Source organism: Haliotis rubra, unplaced genomic scaffold (assembly GCF_003918875.1).
Source record: "Haliotis rubra isolate DU_JTF1 unplaced genomic scaffold, ASM391887v1 Scf258, whole genome shotgun sequence".
NCBI classification, from domain to species: domain Eukaryota; kingdom Metazoa; phylum Mollusca; class Gastropoda; order Lepetellida; family Haliotidae; genus Haliotis; species Haliotis rubra.
This window is the reverse complement of record NW_025766647.1, coordinates 986,610-1,005,617: the sequence shown is the minus strand read 5'-3', so window position 1 is coordinate 1,005,617 and position 19,008 is coordinate 986,610. Positions and strand designations below refer to the sequence as shown.

General features: G+C 41.9%; 2 protein-coding genes across 3 annotated transcripts in view; one reads left to right on the top strand and one right to left on the bottom strand.

The window, feature by feature from the left end:
- The window catches only part of LOC124279901 (low-density lipoprotein receptor-like), a 74,025-nt gene extending 63,915 nt beyond the window's left edge, over positions 1 to 10,110 (top strand). Inside the window, exons 20-23 of one of the 2 annotated variants that reach the window (XM_046715782.1) lie at positions 2,999 to 3,138; positions 9,200 to 9,344; positions 9,501 to 9,647; positions 10,021 to 10,110. In XM_046715782.1, the coding sequence (XP_046571738.1) occupies positions 2,999 to 3,138; positions 9,200 to 9,344; positions 9,501 to 9,647; positions 10,021 to 10,028 (440 nt within the window). In that variant the 3' untranslated portion in view covers positions 10,029 to 10,110. Of the gene's footprint in view, positions 1 to 2,998; positions 3,139 to 9,199; positions 9,345 to 9,482; positions 9,648 to 10,020 lie in introns of both variants that reach the window. The other variant, XM_046715781.1, reaches the window with a different exon arrangement.
- A 2,612-nt stretch (positions 10,111 to 12,722) lies between these two features.
- Positions 12,723 to 19,008, bottom strand: part of LOC124279900 (trifunctional enzyme subunit alpha, mitochondrial-like) — a 58,813-nt gene continuing 52,527 nt past the window's right edge. The window contains exons 19-22 of the mRNA XM_046715780.1: positions 15,874 to 15,985; positions 15,557 to 15,647; positions 14,423 to 14,477; positions 12,723 to 13,085 (exon numbers count right to left, since the gene is read on the bottom strand). Coding sequence (XP_046571736.1) covers positions 12,940 to 13,085; positions 14,423 to 14,477; positions 15,557 to 15,647; positions 15,874 to 15,985 — 404 coding nt within the window. The 3' untranslated portion in view covers positions 12,723 to 12,939. The remainder of the gene's footprint in view (positions 13,086 to 14,422; positions 14,478 to 15,556; positions 15,648 to 15,873; positions 15,986 to 19,008) is intronic.

Below are 19,008 nucleotides of genomic sequence, written 5' to 3'. Positions count from 1 at the left end.
AACAGTATAAGTGGATTTATCCCAAAGAACCCTACTCCTGCAGAAACATTTACTGGAATCCTTCTCTCAAAACATTCGAACGGGTAAATTATCAAAGTTATATAAAAATGCTTACGAAGGGTGGCTGAAACTTCTCTTTAACGACGCAGACTGTTACGTGTAGCTGTAAACATGTAGTCATTATTACGTTCTTTAACGTCCGATACATTCTGGTATAAATGGCACATTTTATATTCAGATTGTCGCTATGGATATCCACCTGCTACTAAATGTCAATGGTTTGCACGTGCGAGTCGCTCTATCCATAGAAAGTGGAGGACAATACACATGCATTGTTGCTTTTTCACCGTCGTTTACTGTTCAGATACCTGTGTGAAATCGCAGCTTAAAATGAGATGTTTTTTCACACTTGCTGAAAGGGGTCAGGCTATAGGCCTTTTGAATCTGGTCAAACTCAGCGGCAGGTTGCTGTCCGCGTTAATGTGAGTCAGAGTGCAATTGGTAGACTGTGGCAGAGATTTCAAGCCAATGGGTGGGGAATATGCACATTGACCAGGTTGCCCCGTAGGCACACGATTAACACTGCGTTACGTAACAGATTTCTTAACGCACTAGATCTTCAGACAAAACACTTCAATGTGAACAATGTAAGGATATTCAGGAGCACCGTTCGTCAACGTTTAAGGGAAGACGGACTCCGATGTAGGCGACCTGCAGTTCACACACTAATACCACGTCACAGACAGGCACGTTTGAGATTGAGTAGACATCATGGCCGCTGGCTTCAACGTCAATGGGCTTGTGTGCTCTTCACAGATGAAAGATGCTTAGAGATGCTCGCCAGACCTCAACCCAATTGAGCATGCCTGAGATGAACTCGGTCGACGTATGTACACACGTCACCCACCACCAGTGGATCTCCCAGGACTCCGCAGAGCTCTAGCAGAGGAATGGAATGGAATTCTGCAAGCTTTCTCTATGAACTTGAAAATGAGCACGAGAACAAAGGGCACAGCTCTTGGACGCGCGAGCAGGGTACACAAGATGTTGAATGGCCGAGTGCTTCATGTTTGTCATTTTGAGGGGTTGGCATATACAATTGATGTTTGCTAGTGTTGTTGAACGTTTTGTCTGTATGTCACGATGTGTCACGTTTGTCAACACATTAAACATTATCATGACAGTCTTAGTTCTATTATTTCTGAGAAACTTTTCTTTATGTGTGATTTATACTCTTCAAACAAAGAAACTTGACATAGGATAAATTTGAATTTTAGGAAAATATTTGGCACAAACCAATCCATGCTGAGTCCCAGCATGTGGGGGAATGGTTGCCGACGACAGAAATTTTGAACGTTTAACAAAAACGAAACGTTACACTCACGTCTATAGTGAATCGCTAAAACGCACCCTACATGAAATGCACGAGCATCATAAAATTGTGTCACCCTGAGCTGAAGCCATGACTCTAGGCTTTAAACTCCACTTGCATTGCTTTAAGCCACTACAGACAAGAGAATGAAAAGACTAACAGAGGCTCAATGACACAACGCCATCGGCCGTTTACAAGGACGGACATCGCAGCATGATGTTGCAAGGCACTTCAGCGTGTCCAGACAGACCATCTCAAACCTATGGACCCAACTTCCTTAAGTGGCATTTAGAAGCTGGCATGATGAAGTGGAACACTTTTTTATGGATAGACAACGTCTTTGTTGCAGTAGTAGTTGCGACGTTTCGGTGTAGATCCTAACACCGTTATCAAGCAAATGATACACAACATTTGCACAAGCAGAAATATATACATGGCGGGTATTGGTTTATACAATAGAAGAGGTTGATATACGGTGTGTTGACATGAGAATTGTTGTGATAGGAATGATTTAAGCCAGTAGACAAAGGGTGGGCTATTCTTGATTAGTGTTATCAAATCAAGCCTAATCAAGAATAATCAAGAATAACCCATTATGGAATACTCTTGATCGACGCCAGCGTAATCCGCCATCTCAGACACTACAAGAACTGCACGCATTACTTCAGCAAGTGTATCAACACATTCCTCAAGACAGCATTCGGCATCTCCTTTCTTCTAGGGGTCACCGCTGCCAAGCTGTTATCGATGCTCATGGTGGTCACACCAGATACTGACATATTACTATGACCAAGTGGCTTTAATAGCCCTCTGTGGTTTCTAGATAATGTTTTGGAAATTTGTAAAGTGATGATTTTACTGTAACTGAGCAATGATGTCATGTTTGAATCAGTTATATGCACTCAGTAAGTAAACTCCAAAACAGCATGTCAAGTTTCTTTCTTTTTTTCGAAGAGTATCATTTGACCGTTTATTGATGACGCCTAGTGTGATATGATTGTGGCTGATAGGAAAATCAGGGTGTCTAGCATACGAGAGATGAGAACGTTCTGAGGAATCAAAGTGATCGGTTATGCGTGGCCACAGTTGCATCTGAGATTGGCTCTGCAAGCAAGTGACAGCGACATTAGAATCTATGTTGAAACATCGCCTTTCACAAAATAAAGAAGTTGTATATCCATAAAAATTGTCACCATTCTTCATCCACTAAATAGGTTTCATCAAATTCATTGCCTATCTACATTCAGTATTTACATTGTGACGCGAAATCACACACTGTCGGTTTGCAATAGGAAGTGGCTGGTCCTGAGTAGCAAACAGGAAGCCTTCTGTTTCACTTGTCATACCAGCTGACTCCATCTAAATCGAAGGACTTCGCAAGGTTGCTCTTCTCAAAACTTAAAGACTGTGCAGCGATTGTTCAAAGAGCAATCCTTTGGAAGACTGAGCTGGTACCGATCTGAATTGTCGCTTTTGTTAGCTGACGCTCATTTTTGTACAGAATTTATCGTCATCGCAGCTGGTTTTGTTGTTGTTGTTGTTAAACGGTTTTATAGATTCCTGCACCTTATAAACAAATGCATTTAATACACACACTATCTTGAACTTCTTTGGTATTTCGTACAGACTATTCCGAAGGTCGTTTGTACTGGACTGACGCCAGACTAGACACAGTGAGCAGCAGCGACATGGACGGCGGTGACCGCAGGGTGGTCATCCAAATGCCAGGATCTACTGAACATATGTTTGCTCTTACCATGTTTCAGGTGAGATGTGACAAAAGGCGCCCGTTCGGGACTGCTGTAAAAAGGGAAAAAACACGGTTCATTTGAGTTATGCAATATGACATGTGACACTGGGTTCTACTGACAGCTTACATGAGGTATGCAATATGACATGTGACACTGGGTTCTACTGACAGCTTACATGAGGTATGCAATATGACATGTGACACTGGGTTCTACTGACAGCTTACATGAGGTATGCAATATGACATGTGACACTGGGTTCTACTGACAGCTTACATGAGGTATGCAATATGACATGTGACACTGGGTTCTACTGACAGCTTACATGAGGTATGCAATATGACATGTGACACTGGGTTCTACTGACAGCTTACATGAGGTATGCAATATGACATGTGACACTGGGTTCTACTGACAGCTTACATGAGGTATGCAATATGACATGTGACACTGGGTTCTACTGACAGCTTACATGAGGTATGTATGACATATGACATGGGTTCTACTGACACTTATGAGGTATGTAATGGGTAACACTGGGTTCTACTGACAGCTTACATGAGGTATGTAATGGTGACATGTGACACTGGGTTCTACTGACAGCTTACATGAGGTATGTAATATGACATGTGACACTGGGTTCTACTGACAGCTTACATGAGGTATGTAATGGTGATGAGGTATGTAATGTGACACTGGGTTCTACTGACAGCTTACATGAGGTATGTAATGGTGACATGTGACACTGGGTTCTACTGACAGCTTACATGAGGTATGTAATGGTGATATGTGACACTGGGTTCTACTGACAGCTTACATGAGGTATGTAATGATGATATGTGACACTGGGTTCTACTGACAGCTTACATGAGGTATGTAATGATGATATGTGACACTGGGTTCTACTGACAGCTTACATGAGGTATGTAATGATGACATGTGACAGTGGGTTCTACTGACAGCTTACATGAGGTATGTAATGGTGACATGTGACACTGGGCTCTACTGACAGCTTACATGAGGTATGTAATGATATGTGACACTGGGTTCTACTGACAGCTTACATGAGGTATGTAATGATGACATGTGACAGTGGGTTCTACTGACAGCTTACATGAGGTATGTAATGATGATATGTGACACTGGGTTCTACTGACAGTTTACATGAGGTATGTAATGGTGACATGTGACCCTGGGTTCTACTGACAGCTTAAATGAGGTATGTAATGATGATATGTGACACTGGGTTCTACTGACAGCTTACATGAGGTATGTAATGGTGACATGTGACACTGGGTTCTACTGACAGCTTACATGAGGTATGTAATGACATGTGACACTGGGTTCTACTGACAGCTTACATGAGGTATGTAATGACATGTAACACTGGGTTCTACTGACAGCTTACATGAGGTATGTAATGACATGTAACACTGGGTTCTACTGACAGCTTACATGAGGTATGTAATGACATGTAACACTGGGTTCTACTGACAGCTTACATGAGGTATGTAATGGTGACATGTGACACTGGGTTCTACTGACAGCTTACATGAGGTATGTAATGACATGTGACACTGGGTTCTACTGACAGCTTACATGAGGTATGTAATAATGACATGTGACACTGGGTTCTACTGACAGCTTACATGAGGTATGTAATGATGATATGTGACACTGGGTTCTACTGACAGCTTACATGAGGTATGTAATGATGACAATTCAAAACAAAGTGTCACTGTGGCTGTACAAAGTCAAAGGTAATATGATGGAAAAGCAGTGTTTACAGCAGTAGCGCTAGTGATGGCAACAGTGATCTCGCGTGCAATAATGGTCTAGGGAGGGTATAAATTATAATGATTATCACACAATGGCCTAGGGAGGGTATCATGATTATCACACATAATGGCCTAAGGAGGGTATAATGATTATTACAGATAATGGCCTAGGGAGGGTATAATGATTCTCTCTCATAATGGCCTAGGGAGGGTATAATGATTATCACCAATAATGAACTAAGGAGGGTATAAATTATAATGATTAACACACATAATGGCCTAGGGAGGGTATAATGATTCTCTCTCATAATGGCATAGGGAGGGTATAATGATTATCACTCATAATGGCCTAGGAAGTGTATAATGATTATCACTCATAATGGCCTAGGGAGGGTATAATGACTCTCTCTCATAATGGCCTAGGGAGGGTATAATGATTATCACTCATAATGGCCTAGGGAGGGTATAATGATTATCACTCAAAATGGCCTAGGAAGTGTATAATGATAAACACACATAATGGCCTAGGGAGAGTATAATGATTATCACTCATAATGACCTAGGGAGGGTATAATGATTCTCTCCCATAATGGCCTAGGGAGAGTATAATGATTATCACTCATAATGGCATAGGGAGGGTATAATGATTATCACTTCTAATGGCCTAGGAAGTGTATAATCATTATCACTCATAATGGCCTAGGGAGGGTATAATGATTATCACTCATAATGGCCTAGGGAGGGTATAATGATTATCACTCACAATGGCCTAGGAAGTGTATAATTATTATCACTCATAATGGCCTAGGAAGTGTATAATGATTATCACACAATGGCCTAGGAAGTGTATAATGATTATCACTCATACTGACCTAGGGAGGGTATAATTATTCTCTCTCATAATGGCCTATGGAGGGTATAATGATTCTCTCCCATAATGGCCTAGGAAGTGCATAATGATTATCACCCATAATGGCCTAGGAAGTGTATAATGATTATCACTCATAATGGCCTAGGGAGGGTATAATGATTATCACCCATAATGGCCTAAGAAGTGTATAATGATTATCACCCATAATGGCCTAGGGAGGGTATAATGATTCTCTCTCATAATGGCATAGGGAGGGTATAATGATTATCACACAATGGCCTAGGGAGGGTATAATGATTATCCCCCATAATGGCCTAAGAAGTGTATAATGATTATCACCCATAATGGCCTAGGGAGGGTATAATGATTCCCTCTCATAATGGCATAGGGAGGGTATAATGATTATCACCCATAATGGCCTACGAAGTGTATAATGATTATCACTCATAATGGCCTAGGGAGAGTATAATGATTCTCTCTCATATTGCCTAGGAAGTGTATAATGATTATCACCCATAATTGCCTAGGGAGGGAATAATGATTATCACTCATAATGGCCTAGGAAGTGTATAATCATTATCACTCATAATGGCCTAGGAAGTGTATAATGATTATCACTCATAATGACCTAGGGAGGGTATATAATGATTATCACTCATAATGGCCTAGGAAGTGTATAATTATTATCACTCATAATGGCCTAGGGAGGGTATAATGATTCTCTCATAATGGCCTAGGAAGTGTATAATTATCACTCATAATGGCCTAGGGAGTGAATAATGATTATCACTCATAATGACCTAGGAGGGTATAATGATTATCACACAATGGCCTAGGGAGGGTATAATGATTCTCTCTCATAATGGCATAGAGAGGGTATAATGATTATCACCCATAATGGCCTAGAAAGTGTATAATAATTATCACTCATAATGACCTAGGAAGGGTATAATGATTCTCTCTCATAATGGCCTAGGAAGGGTATAATGATTCTCTCTCATAATGGCCTAGGCAGTGTATAATGATTATCATCCATAATTGCCTAGGAAGTGTATAATGATTATCACTCATGATGGCCTAGGGAGGGTATAATGATTATCACTCATAATGGCCTAGGCAGTGTATAATGATCACTCAATGGCCTAGGAAGTGTATAAAGATTATCACTCATAATGGCCTAGGGAGGGTATAATTATTCTCTCTCATAATGGCATAGGGAGGGTATAATGATTATCATCATAATGGCCTAGGAAGTGTATAATGATTATCACTCATAATGGCCTAGGAAGTGTATAATGATTATCACACAATGGCCTAGGGAGGGTATAATTATTCTCTCTCATAACGGCATAGGGAGGGTATAATGATTATCACCCATAATGGCCTGGGAAGTGTATAATGATTATCACTCATAATGGCCTAGGAAGTGTATAATTATTATCACTCATAATGGCCTAGGGAGGGTATAATGATTCTCTCTCATAATGGCCTAGGAAGTGTATAATTATCACTCATAATGGCCTAGGAAGTGAATAATGATTATCACTCATGATGACCTAGGGAGGGTATAATGATTCTCTCATAATGGCCTAGGGAGGGTATAATGATTATCACACAATGGCCTAGGGAGGGTATAATGATTCTCTCTCATAATGGCATAGAGAGGGTATAATGATTATCACCCATAATGGCCTAGAAAGTGTATAATAATTATCACTCATAATGACCTAGGAAGGGTATAATGATTCTCTCTCATAATGGCCTAGGAAGGGTATAATGATTCTCTCTCATAATGGCCTAGGCAGTGTATAATGATTATCATCCATAATTGCCTAGGAAGTGTATAATGATTATCACTCATGATGGCCTAGGGAGGGTATAATGATTATCACTCATAATGGCCTAGGCAGTGTATAATGATCACTCAATGGCCTAGGAAGTGTATAAAGATTATCACTCATAATGGCCTAGGGAGGGTATAATTATTCTCTCTCATAATGGCATAGGGAGGGTATAATGATTATCACTCATAATGGCCTAGGAAGTGTATAATGATTATCACTCATAATGGCCTAGGAAGTGTATAATGATTATCACACAATGGCCTAGGGAGGGTATAATTATTCTCTCTCATAATGGCATAGGGAGGGTATAATGATTATCACCCATAATGGCCTAGGAAGTGTATAATGATTATCACACAATGGCCTAGGGAGGGTATAATGATTCTCTCTCATAATGGCCCAGGAAGTGTACACTGATTATCACTCATAATGGCCTAGGGAGGGTATAATGATTTTCTCTCATAATGGCCCAGGTAGATTAACCATTATCACCCATAATGGCTGAGGAAGGGTGTAATGATTATCACACATAATGACCTAGGGAGGTTTTAATGATTATCACACAATGGCCTAAGGAGGGTATAATGATTATCACTCATAATGGCCTAGGGAGGGTATAATTATCACCTATAGCGGCCTAGGTAGATTAACGATTATCACCCATAATGCCTGAGGAAAGGTGTAATTATTAGTATACGTCAGCACCCTCCTCAAGGGTGATGTGGATTCCAATGCTCGAGCCGTCAGGCGAGAGCGTTGAAGCCATATCACCCGCAGAGGTTGGGTGCTAACCTACTTATACCACGTGGGCACCGAATGGACTCGTACATTGCTTGTTGCACGTGCGTTTCCTGCACCGCAAAGGTTGTTATCCACATATCAACCTCTGCACGTGCAGATAGAAGGTTGATACACAGAAAATCACCTGCCAGAACAATGGCCTAGTGGGACCTAGGGAGGGTATAATGATTATCACCCATAATGGCCTAGGTAGATTAACGATTATCACCCATAATGGCTGAGGAAGGGTGTAATGATTATCACACATAATGGCCTAGGGAGGGTATAATGATTATCACACATAATGGCCTAGGGAGGGTATAATGATTCTTACACATAATGACCTAGGGAGGGTATAATGAATATCACACACAACCTAGGGAGGGTATAATGATTCTTACACATAATGGCCTAGGGAGGGTATAATGATTATCACACACAATGGCCTAGGGAGGGTAATGGCCTAGGGAGGGTATGATTATTCTTACACACAATGACCTAGGGAGGGTATAATGAATATCACACACAATGGCCTAGGGAGGGTATAATGATTATCTCACACAATGGCCTAGGGAGGGTATAATGATGATCACACACGATGTTGTTCTTATGGTAACTTAAAAAGTCATGTGAGATGAGAGGCAAGCAGCCTGTAGTAGTTTCTAGATCTCTTGTCTTGATCTAGTGCAAGTGCAACTACAGCACACCACTGCCTCTTACTACAAGTACAATATATCTCACACTTGGAACATGAGGTAAGGATCTTTGAAATGTGAGACTAACCCTAAACCTGACTGCTACTGCAGGACTTTCTCTACTGGAGTGACTGGAGATCATCAACACTCAGAAAGGTCAACAAGAGGACAGGAAAGGACTTTGAAATCATCCATATTGGTGGCAAGGGAAGGCCCTTTGATGTCAAAGTGTTCCACCCGGAGCTACAACCACTAGGTGATACTCTTTCATCACCCTACCAGTGAAATATTCCTTATAACTATGAATTGCCTGGTACCACTTTGTTTTGTAACATATATAAAAGTTAAGTAACACATGCAGATCGAAGCCAGTACTATTCTGACTGTTTTACAGAAGAACCTTGGTTTACAGCATCGAATGCATGTGGGGACAACAATGGTGGATGCTCACACATATGCCTTCCTTCGCCTCATCGGTCACGGTATTCAAGCTTCCAGTGTAAATGCCCGGATGATGGACTTTACAAACTGTCGACAGATGACAAGACATGCATTGACGGTAGTATTTTACCAATATCTTAGTGTATTGAGCAAGCACAGTAAATTAACAGCCCATCATCGACACTCTGGCAGCTGACGTGTTCAGATGGTTAAGTCTGGATGAATATGTAAACTAGAATAATGTCAACATTGACTTTGCTTTGTCTGAGATAAATCAGGTGATCCATGAATGACTGAGGCTTCTCAGTGAATGCTAGGAGTGTGGTTGAGGTTTTGGGGGCTACCACAACGTCCAGGCCTTTAGTCCTTCACTGGTCTGGTTAAGTAGGTTCTGTGTAATGAAAGATGACGTCGCTACTTCAACAAGACACACCGGAAGTGACCTGATTATGATTTAAATGGAATCAACTTCTATATTTGTTATATTTCAGATTTCTAACACGTCAACTCTTCGTCAATCTAAAGTGAAGAGGACAAACCATAATGTTTAATTTAAGATAATAAAATAATTACATCCGCCATTATCAAGGTTCTTTGAAATTGAATACATTACATTCTCTTCAGTTTATATATGAACTGAGACTCTCTACTGACATGTATGAGACGTAGTTTATCCAGCAAAATCTACAGATTACTTCGACTGAAATGAAGGACACTGAAGAATGAAATATTCACGGTCATCAAAAGTAGAATCAAAAACATTCCTCAAAACATTGTGATCTACATAACAGAAAAAAACACTGCCACATAACAAAATATATAACAGCATGATTCATAGTTGTACCATACACCATTCAAGCCATCCCCCCTGGGTTCCCGGCAATCACCCACGTCCATTCAAACGTTAAACTGCCTCTCTGCAGCAACAGTGTTTGGAACCTAGCAAAACCTCTTATTGGATGTTAAAGCTTCCTTGTGTCAGAAACAAGGGGGTGAGTAGCATAGTGGTTAAAGCGTTTGCTAGGGTTCGATTCCCCACCGTTCCTTGCTTTCATAAGAGAAGGATCCGTTAGATCTTCTTTCAATACTGTGTAGTCCCTGCTTTGTAGTGCTGAACCCATGGCTCACCAATGGTTACAAACCATTCAAGACAATCTGCGTTTCTGGTGTCCCCCGCGGTGATTTCTCTGGAATGTTGAAAGTGGACACAGGCGTAAAACCATACTCGCTCACTCTTGTCAGCGTTGATAACACGTTTGACCCGTTAAAACTATCTCGTGTAGAGCAATAAGGAACAATGATTTCTTTGGTCTGTGAACAGGGAAACTTGAGAACAAAATCTAAAGTAAGATGTATTTCTTTGGTCTGGGTTTTGTCAACAGGGACAGTTCAAAAGAAAGATGTATTTGTTTGGTTTAGGAATAGGGTACAGTCCTACATAAGACTAGTTTAACAGGAAGTCGGAATAGGGTACAGTCCTACATAAGACTAGTTTAACAGGAAGTCGGCAGGTATATTTGGCCACGGAAGAAGACCTGCTTCAATATTTAGAAGACAACTTGGAAGCAGAAAAAGGCTACAATCGGAACAAACCAATTGATCTTGTTTATACGCTTTCATCTGCTGCAGATTTGCAGCAGCCGTGGCACTGTACCAGTGTATATCATTCACATTTAGCTAGCTGTGGCTTTTCGAACGATGTGGATGGTGAAAAGGCTGCCTCTGGCTGTTTTAAAACTTGGTTTCCTCCTCAGCATTCAACTCCCTGAGATGGGAACCCCTACCTTAATATTCAATAAGCATTGTCACTAAGGTTGGAACCCCTACCTCAATATATTTAATAAGTCACTTGCAGGGATATCCCATACAATTAATCAATGAATTAATCAGATCATATACAGTAACAACCCAATATCTACTTCAACACAGGTTACAGAAAGTACTGGGCAAAACAAAGTTATCACCGACTTCACTTGACCAGAAAATAGAAAGAAAGACGTAGGTTTGATTTATGATGATTATTGTACAAACAGAAATCATTTTTCCAATAATTTGACTGAAAATTCATTGTAATGTTGGTCTTGCATTTGTCGTAATTCACAAGGAGTCAAGGGGTCAAAGACTACACAAATCAAAGTTTATTCAAAAAGTGAATAAAGAGTCACATAATGAGACAGGAGACAGGGACACACGTCCCCTCATTGACGTCGTAAGTCGGTGGATGACGTCAGCAGGAATCCTGTTCCATAGGTGCAAGAGAGTCTGTTCAAGTTCCTGTCAGTTGGCTGGAGGTGCTACATGCTGTCTCAGCTGACGATAAAGATGATGTTCAATGGGGTTCATGTCGGGAGAATGCACTGGCCAAGGCAATAAAATGACGTTAACGTTGTACAGGTATTCTCAAACAATTCTGGCGGTGTGAGGCCTTGCATCGTGCTGCAAAATGACTCCTCTTGGCTGTTGCCGAATAAAGGACACCTGATTAATGACCATACTGTTCACACAGGCCACACTGAAAATCTTTTGAACATCTTCTAAGCAATGGTGGGAACAAGCACATGAAACTTCATCTTCTTTAGTCCTGTGGTTTTAGAGAAAAATGTATCTGTCACAAAAAGCAGGACGGTCCTTGGAGAAACAGACCACTATATAAACTTATGTTCTTAACAGTGAACTAAATTACATTCTAGTGAACAGGAACATATATATTTTATAACTTTCCCTTGGAATGAAGCCACTGGTGGCTGCACCTGTGTTGTGAGGCTCATTTCCAGATCATGAAAAATGTATCCCATATCTGGATCAAAGAGGGAAATAATTTGTGGAGTCTTTTCTCTAAAATATAATTATCAGATCTGCATTTCAGAAATATGTAGAACTGGAGTTACCGTTTCCAGATTCCTGACTTTCTGGGTCTACAGTTCTGTAAATTGAGTTACATAATATACCTTACTGTAAGAAGGGTCGAGTCCCATCTGGTATCGGTCGCTAAATTTGTGTGCTGGTGCTTTCATGACTCACACTGAGATCGTGGGTTCAACACCCAGATGAGACTCAACCCCCAAAGTACTACTATTTTGTACTTTACTGAAAAAGGGTAATTTCAAATACTTGACCCCTGAAGCCACTGTGTATTCATACCTTGGCATCAAAGTTTGGTGTGTATGAAAAACAAACCCTACCAAAACAGATGTACTGTTACACATGTAAGTTTTATTGGAAAACTTTGATATTCATTCACACAATAATATTTACAATAGATGTAGCACTTTGTGTGCATGAAATGTGTACACCACTCACTCAACTTGAATAGCACATGATGAATATCTGACACTCCACAACAAGGGAGGCAACTGCTTATGTCATGGAAAACATCACAGTCATAATCTTAATGTCTATTTTGTTCAGGCTCAAGAGTGGAACTTCTTAGATGGATCGTTAGCATGGTCTAGGAGCAGCTGACATGGCTGGAACTGGATTCCGTACAAGTCTCTGTACTTGAGCATGCGATCCACCAGGGGCTTGGCTCCATGCAGGTCCATGTAGCGGAACGGGCCTACAACATAGAAAGAGTCATCAAGACGGCAACAACCCCTCATTACACATTTATCATTCACAGGTCAAGACCAATATGAGGAAGCATATGGGTCAAACAGTCATGAATCATTGTTTTCTTGAAATATTATCAACAGAATTCGGATGAATGGATGGTTGTAAGGGTGGATGAAGTAATGGATGGATGGATGTAAGGGTGGATGTAGTGATGGATGAAGGTGGATGGAGTGATGGATGGGTGGATGAAGTGACGGATGGATGTAGTGATGGATGGGTGGATGAAGTGATGGATGGATGTAGGGATGTAGGGATGGATGGATGATGTAAGGGTGGATGTAGTGATGGATGGATGGATGTAGGGGTGGATGTAGCGAGGAATGGATGTTGGGAGGGATGGATGGATGTAGGGGTGGATGGATGTAGGGGTGGATGTAGGGAGGAATGGATGTAGGGGTTGATGTTGGGAGGGATGGATGGATGGATGAACGGATGGATGGATGAACGGATGGATGTAGAGAGGAATGGATGTAGGGGTTGATGTTGGGAGGGATGGATGGATGGGCGGATGGATGGATGAACGGATGGATGTAGCGAGGAATGGATGTAGGGGTTGATGTTGGGAGGGATGAGTGGATGGATGGGAGGGGATGTAGGGATGGATGGATGGATGGATGTAGGGGGAGGGATGTAGGGAGGATGGATGGAGGGATGGATGTAGGGGTGGATGTAGGGATAGATGGATGTAGGGGTGGATGTAGGGATGGATGGATGTAGGGAGGGATGTAGGGATGGGTGTAGGGATTGATGTAAGGGTGGATGTAGTGATGGATGGATGGGTGGATGTAGGGAGGGATGAATGGATGTAGAGATGGATGTAGGGATGGATGTAGGGATAGATGTAAGGATGGATGTGGGTGGATGTAGGGATAGATGTAGGGGTGGATGTGGGTGGATGTAGGGATGGATGGATGGGTGGATGTAGGGATAGATGTAGGGGTGGATGTAGGGATGGATGGATGTAGGGAGGGATGGATGGCTCGACAAATGTAAGGATTGGTCGGATGGAAGGATGGACGTAGGTATGGACACAGTGATTGTACCAGATACATGGAGACAGTGCTTGTACCAGATACATGGACACAGTGATTGTACCAGATACATGGACACAGTGATAGTACCAGATACATGGACACAGTGAATGTACCAGATACATGGACACAGTGAATGTACTAGATACATGGACACAGTGAATGTACTAGATACATGGACACAGTGAATGTACCAGATACATGGACACAGTGAATGTACCAGATACATGGACACACAACAAACACTCACCACCAAGGAATGGAGGGAATCCAAGACCAAACACAGCACCAATGTCTCCTTCCAGCTGGAATAACATGACATGATTCACAACACCAAGTAGTGGGACACCCATGATCTACAATAACATCCTACACACACACCCTCACTTCAACATACTAATCCTGTAATAGTCAATGTAATCACTCAGTAACTATAAACTGAAGTATCACAGTCTTTCCTTCATTTTACCAAGAAGCCAATGTCAAAACAATCCCAGTATGCTGTCTGTTGTTATTCAGCTATTTCATTATCCTACCCTTATAATGAGGATTTTCAAACTTAGTGGACAAAAGGCCTAACCTTTACTGAACAAGAGACACAGGACGAAATAAAAAACAACAAGTGTTTGCCACTGTTATGGCAATGTCCCCCGCCGCTAAAAAATGGAATATCTATATTTACTACTTTTTAATTTTTGGTCACATACAAGATGCCTGAAATGACTGGTTTCTGCATAATCACCCAATGTAGGCTGTCAACATACTTGAAACATTGGGGGCAATGTTTTATGAGATATCGCCTTTAAAAAGCGGTCAAAGTATCGTGGTGACCTTGAAGATAAGGTCAAGGTCACCAAAATCAACTGGTGTCTGCGTAATCCCCCAATGTATGCTGTCACCAAATTTGAAGACATTGGGTACAACGGTTCATGAGATGCCGTGTTAACAAGAGTTTGAAAAGTGGTCAAAGTGTCGTGGTGACCTTGAAAATAAGTTCAAAGTCACCCAAATCAACTGGTGTCTGCGTAATCTCCCAATGTAGGCTGTCACCAAATTTGAAGACATTGGGTACAACAGTTTATGAGATATCGCGTTAACAAGAATCGGGACGTATGTATTGGCGGACGGACGCGTTGCAGCGTTGCTGCGGGGGACAAAAATAAAACATTCACTTTTATTCCACTGCTATACACTAAATCACCTCAATGATTAGAAATAAGGAATAAGGAAACTGAAGCTATACAAATTGCTTAAACCAGTACTTTAGAAATGATAACGAAATCTACTATTTACAAATCCTACCATCAACTTGGTTTAAACACAAGCATATCTGGAAAAATCTCTGACAATGTCACCATCACCATCTAAAAATAAATATACTTACAGGATTTCTGAGGATTCCTTCTTGGAGACACATCACTGCCTCATTTACAAATCTGGACACAAGCCGGTACTGCACATCTTCATCTGTGTTCCTGTACACAGAAACTATACCTATAGCATATATTTCTCATGACAACTGCAAACTGCAGAGGAAGCAAGGCATTCTGCATACTTGGATATACATGGAAACATTCATATCTGCCATGACAACCTAGCGATGCCCTACACATTACTGGGCCTCAAAGACTACAACCAGTTTGTCATGGCAACTGAGCGAAGCCCTGGATACCATAGCCAGAGACAGAAATGTTCACCTACACTAGTTTAGGTTCAAGATGGTACTTCTGAATGATCTTCTTTGCTTCTTCATTTTCTGGTCTATCCTTGGACCCCTTCTCATACACATAGCAGCCTTTTCCGCTCTTGCGGCCTGGGAAACAATCAAAGAGGTTACACAAGTAGACTTCACTGAACATCAAACTCAGATAAAATCTTCAACTGTGTTAATACTTTACATCAATTAACCACAGTGTATCAAGTTTCTTATGTAGGGTTGCAACAGCATATATAATTAGGAAACCACTAGCAACCACGCCCTTCTGTAGCAACCATGCCCTTCAACAGTATACATTCCTAGGAAACCACTAGCAACCACGCCCTTCTGTAGCAACCATGCCCTTCAACAGTATACATTCCTAGGAAACCACTAGCAGCCATGCCCTTCAGTAGCAACCATGCCCTTCAACAGTATACATTCCTAGGAAACCACTAGCAACCATGCCCTTCAGTAGCAACCATGCCCTTCAACAGTATACATTCCTAGGAAACCACTAGCAACCACGAGCATGCCTTCAGTAGCAACCATGCCCTTCAACAGTTTACATTCCTAGGAAACCACTAGCAGCCACGCCCTTCAGTAGCAACCATGCCCTTCAACAGTATACATTCCTAGGAAACCACTAGCAACCATGCCTTCAATAGTACATGCAACCATGCCCTTCAGTAGCAACCAACTTCAAGTAGTATATACCTAGGAAACCACTAGCAACCACGCCCTTCAGTAGCAACCATGCCCTTCAATAGTATACATTCCTAGGAAACCACTAGCAACCATGCCCTTCAATAGTATACATTCCTAGGAAACCACTAGCAGCCAAGCCCTTCAGTAGCAACCATGCCCTTCAACAGTATACATTTCTAGGAAACCACTAGCAACCATGCCCTTCAATAGTATACATTCCTAGGAAACCACTAGCAGCCACGCCCTTCAGTAGCAACCATGCCCTTCAACAGTATACATTTCTAGGAAACCACTAGCAACCATGCCCTTCAATAGTATACGTAATTCCTAGGAAACCACTTAGGAAACCACTAGCAACCACGCCCTTCAGTAGCAACCATGAACTTTAATAGTATATGTACCTAGGAAACCACTAGCAACCACGCTCTTCAGTAGCAACCATGCCCTTCAACAGTATACATTCCTAGGAAACCACTAGCAACCACGCCCTTCAGTAGCAACCATGAACTTTAATAGTATACATTCCTAGGAAACCACTAGCAACCATGTAAGCCACTGGCAACCGTCCAATAGTACATGCATCTAGGAAACCACTGGCAACCATGTCCGTCAATAGTACATGCATCTAGGAAACCACTGGCAACCATGTCCGTCAATAGTACATGTACCTAGGAAACCACTCGCAACCATGCCTTCAATAGTATACATATTGAAGGCATGGTTGCAATCACGTCCGTCAATAGTACATGCATCTAGGAAACCACTGGCAACCATGTCCTTCAATAAAACATGCATCTAGGAAACCACTGGCAACCATGTCCTTCAATAGTACATGCATCTAGGAAACCACTGGCAACCATGTCCTTCAATAGTACATGCATCTAGGAAACCACTGGCAACCATGTCCGGTCAATAGTACATGCATCTAGGAAACCACTCTAGAAACCACAACCATGCCTTCAATAGTATACATATATCTAGGCATGGTGGCAATCACGTCCGTCAATAGTACATGCATCTAGGAAACCACTGGCAATAGTCCTTCAATGCATCTAGGAAACCACTGGCAACCATGTCCTTCAATAGTACATGCATCTAGGGAAACCACTGGCAAACCATGTCCATCAATAGTACATGCATCTAGGAAACCACTGGCAACCATGTCCGTCAATAGTACATGCATCTAGGAAACCACTGGCAACCACGTCCGTCAATAGTACATGCATCTAGGAAACCACTGGCAACCATGTCCTTCAATAGTACATGCATCTAGGAAACCACTGGCAACCACGTCCGTCAATAGTACATGCATCTAGGAAACCACTGGCAACCATGTCTGTCAATAGTACATGCATCTAGGCAACCACGTCCGTCAATAGTACATGCATCTAGGAAACCACTGGCAACCATGTCCGTCAATAGTACATGCATCTAGGAAACCACTGGCAACCATGCCTTCAATAGTATACATACCTAGGAAACCACTGGCAACCACGTCCGTCAATAGTACATGCATCTAGGAAACCACTGGCAACCATGTCTGTCAATAGTACATGCATCTAGGAAACCACTGACAACCACGTCTGTCAATAGTACATGCATCTAGGAAACCACTGGCAACCATGTCCGTCAATAGTACATGCATCTAGGAAACCACTGGCAACCATGTCCGTCAATAGTACATGCATCTAGGAAACCACTGGCAACCACGTCCGTCAATAGTACATGCATCTAGGAAACCACTGGCAACCATGCCGTCAATAGTATATGCTAGGAAACCACTGGCAACCACGTCCGTCAATAGTACATGCATCTAGGAAACCACTGGCAACCATGTCCGTCAATAGTATACATGCATCTGGAAACCACTGGCAACCACGGCAACCCCGTCAATAGTACATGCATCTAGGAAACCACTGGCAACCACATCCTGTCAATAGTACATGCATCTAGGAAACCACTGGCAACCATGTCCGTCAATAGTACATGCATCTAGGAAACCACTGGCAACCATGTCCGTCAATAGTACATGCATCTAGGAAACCACTGGCAACCATGTCCGTCAATAGTACATGCATCTAGGAAACCACTGGCAACCATGTCCGTCAATAGTACATGCATCTAGGAAACCACTGGCAACCATGTCCGTCAATAGTACATGCATCTAGGAAACCACTGGCAACCACAATAGTACATGCATCTAGGAAACCACTGGCAACCACGTCCGTCAATAGTACATGCATCTAGGAAACCACTGGCAACCATGTCTGTCAATAGTACATGCATCTAGGAAACCACTGGCAACCATGTCCGTCAATCAATAGTACATGCATCTAGGAAACCACTACCATGCACTAGGAAACCACTGGCAACCATGTCCGTCAATAGTACATGCATCTAGGAAACCACTGGCAACCACGTCCGTCAATAGT